This window comes from Hyalella azteca, unplaced genomic scaffold (genome assembly GCF_000764305.2).
Source record: "Hyalella azteca isolate HAZT.00-mixed unplaced genomic scaffold, Hazt_2.0.2 contig7440, whole genome shotgun sequence".
Classification (NCBI taxonomy): domain Eukaryota; kingdom Metazoa; phylum Arthropoda; class Malacostraca; order Amphipoda; family Hyalellidae; genus Hyalella; species Hyalella azteca.
Window position 1 is genome coordinate 1 of NW_025937565.1, and position 3366 is coordinate 3366.

At 39.6% G+C, this 3366-nt stretch overlaps 1 protein-coding gene across 1 annotated transcript; it reads right to left on the reverse strand.

Moving 5' to 3' along the window:
* Positions 1-1712: 1712 nt before the first annotated feature.
* Positions 1713-3360, reverse strand: LOC108679564 (S-phase kinase-associated protein 2; the record flags this gene model as incomplete). Its single annotated transcript, XM_018168215.2, is given in 2 exon segments — positions 1713-2279; positions 3290-3360. A coding segment is annotated over 1 exon segment (408 nt), but the record flags the coding sequence as incomplete, so codon positions are not given.
* Between the last annotated feature and the right edge of the window lie 6 nt (positions 3361-3366).

A 3366-nucleotide genomic window follows, 5' to 3' on the forward strand; every position in this document is an offset into this window, starting at 1 on the left:
GGATGACATCACAATCCCACAACCAATCACAGTGACCAGTCTGGAGAGGAAGACCTCACAATCCCACAACCAATCACAGTGACCAGTCTGGAGAGGATGACATCACAGTCCCACAACAAATCACAGTGACCAGTCTGGAGAGGAGGACTTCACAGTCCCACAACAAATCACAGTGACCAGTCTGGAGAGGATGACATCACAGTCCCACAACAAATCACAGTGACCAGTCTGGAGAGAAGGACATCACAGTCCCACAACAAATCACAGTGACCAGTCCGGAGCAGATGACATCACAATCCCACAATTAATGACAGTCTGGAGAGGATGATATTGTAGTGAACATCTCAAAAATTTTCATTTCATTTTGTCATGAATTTCAAAATATGGCATGTTCCCTACAATTGTAAATGTACCTAGTTAGCCTGCACATACATCTGATGGTTATGTTAAAGTAAAATAGAATTTCATAATTCAAAAATATCAACAATGTTTGTCAAATAATAATCTAGACTTTCCCCAAATGCAACACTATAACAAGATGCAAGATCATAGCCAATTCATTTGCTTGGTGACATTTCCTTGTTTAACTTATGAACACAGAAACAGAAACTGGGGTAGAATCAAATAATAAGAAAGATTGATTCAGTTTGTAACCCTCATGGTGTTGTGATGTATTGCTATTGCAATGATATATATGCATACTATTATCTTGTTTCACAAAAGATTTGAAAATATATCATAATAAAATATCAGACAATAGTAATAGCAAGAGGTAATCCTATCCAGGGCCTGCCATGTGGCATCTGGGTGAGTAAAATCTGAGTTGTTAGAAACTACTCCAGGAAGTAAGCAAGTAGTAGAATGATTTACTAGTGCTTCAGCTATCAAGCTATTTCACACCGGAGGTGAAAAGTTAACATTGCCAGCAAGGTGGAAGGTCTCAATTATTTAGAGTCACAAATTGTTCATCACCCACAAGGGCGGGAGGCATAAGCATCTCAAAAAGATAAAGTGACAAGGAGGGACAGGTGAAAAGCATCAGAAACTAAGACACTCAAACAAGAGGTTGCTTACACGGGACGTCAGCCACCCGCATGAGAGACAGAGAAGAGAAATGTAAGGAATCCTACCTACATAATAACTTATTGTAAGGAATCTTACCTACACAATAACTTATTGTAAGGAATCCTACCTACATATCAACTTAATATGTTATCCAACTAGACATAATAACTTAACCCCACAACTGAGACCAAAGGTCAGACACTGTGAGCTCAGCAGTGGGACGATCAGGAANCGGTCATTGCTTGCATTTGTACAAACTCCTCACTTGGAAGGACATAACGGAAAACTCCTATGAAATCGTTGATGTTACATACGGCTTTCCATAAGGTTGCTAGGGGAAATAAATGAGGCTCAATGATAGCCGCCAGTGACAACGAACTAAATCTGCCAGTACATTCTTTTAAAATGCAAAATATTGCTTTTGGATGATCTAATAATGCATTAAGTAAGAGGTAATCTTCATGGCATATTCCAGATTCATAATGCAATAACATCAAAATATCCTGGAAACTCTGCACATTGTTAAAAATGCTTCCAGCGCTACAATAATTAGCATCTTCTGAGAAGTCCATGTTAACTTTGCCTATGATACGCATCAATGAAGGCATATCAGCAGGCCGATCAGAGAACACTCGTACACATGTCTCGATGCTTTCTATCATCGGACACATGGCAATGATATCCCTAAGTATCTTCACCCCAATGATAGCATCAGGCATGCTGAGTTCCACCAGATTTGGACAATTCCTCAGCACCTGCTCCACCACCTTGCCCAGGGGCGCCGCCCCCAGCACCCTCCGGGCCTGGTGTCCCACAGCCATGGCCACTTTCACATGAAGGCCAGAGTCTTCCACCGCTGTGAAGTCCAGCATCTGCCATCTTCGGCTTGCGGTTATGACTTCCCTCCAGCGCGAGCAGACGCCAAGAACCGAAGGCAGGTTGGTAATGTCGAGGAAGGAGAAGATGGCCAAGAGGACTTCATTGGGGAGTGAGAGGATGTGTCGGGATGGGGGTTCTGCTGAGGGGTCTGAAGAGGCTTCTGCAGAAGGGTTCATAGTAGGGTCTGCCACAGAATCTGCTGAAGAGTACTGTATAGGATCTGCCAGGGTGTCTGCAGAAGAGCAAGGTGCAGGATCTGCCAGGGTGCCTGCAGAAGGGTAGGCTGGAATGACAGCAGAGTGGTGCGCAGAGGAGCCTGCAGCACCAGATCTTGCCTGGGAGGGTGGAGGAAGAAACAGGTAAAGGAAATCTATCCTTTGCACCTAGGTTCAGTAAGTTAGGCAGCAATTTCTTGTCTCATGTACTCCTGCGTCTAGGAAAAATGTTCTTAAAATGGACCTGAACAATGGGATGAGACTTCAATTTTCCCATTATAAAACATGAGACAAAGATTGAAAATGTCCATAAAGTTGGAGAACAGGACCATATTTCTTTCCCGGAATTTAGCATCTTTCTATGGATATTGTGAAACGTTACGTGGCAGAAAGATACAAACAAAACATGTCTTGAATATTTGAGGCAAGCAAATGAGATAAGGCATTAGGAAAATGATTTAAAACGTGCCATTCTTTATGCATGAGTCAAGGATTAATTTATTAAACAATTTAGTATTATGGTAATTGACATCTAAGCAAATTTTTGAACATTTGGAAAAATATAAAAAATCTGACTCTTTCTGGTGCCAAAAAATGATGTAAAAAACTGAATGGGTCAATTTGTCTAAAGTGGCACACTCTTTTGATGTAGACTTGTTTTTAATAGAAGTCTTCTGTTCATATCTCTGAGTTTACAGTGAAGATTATCATCTATCAGAACATTCATCATTAATATCATGGCACCGGTTGAACTCTCATTGGAGACACCAAACTCATCATCATGTTTGTTGTCATCATTCTTAACATTGCATTCTGTTCACCTGTCATGGCAACAGGAATGGTCTTTACTTTGCTACTATTAATCCTTATTCTATCATTCATCATTATTTTTTAGTCTATTATCATTAATGTACTAAACTATTTACTTTTCTTTTCTATGATAATCAAATATTATTTTGCGTGGGACATAACCAAAAAAGAATCCTTCATTGACCCATTTGATTAATGTATATATTCTTAATATATATAATATAATATACACATTAATAATATAATATACATAATAATAATAAAACCTAAGCTGTTGCATAATATATATATATAATCAATTAATAAAAATTTACACTTACTTGCACTTTCCGTTTCTTGAACTGCGGACCCTCCAGGGCAGTGACATTCTGGCAACAGAGAATACAGTCAACACACT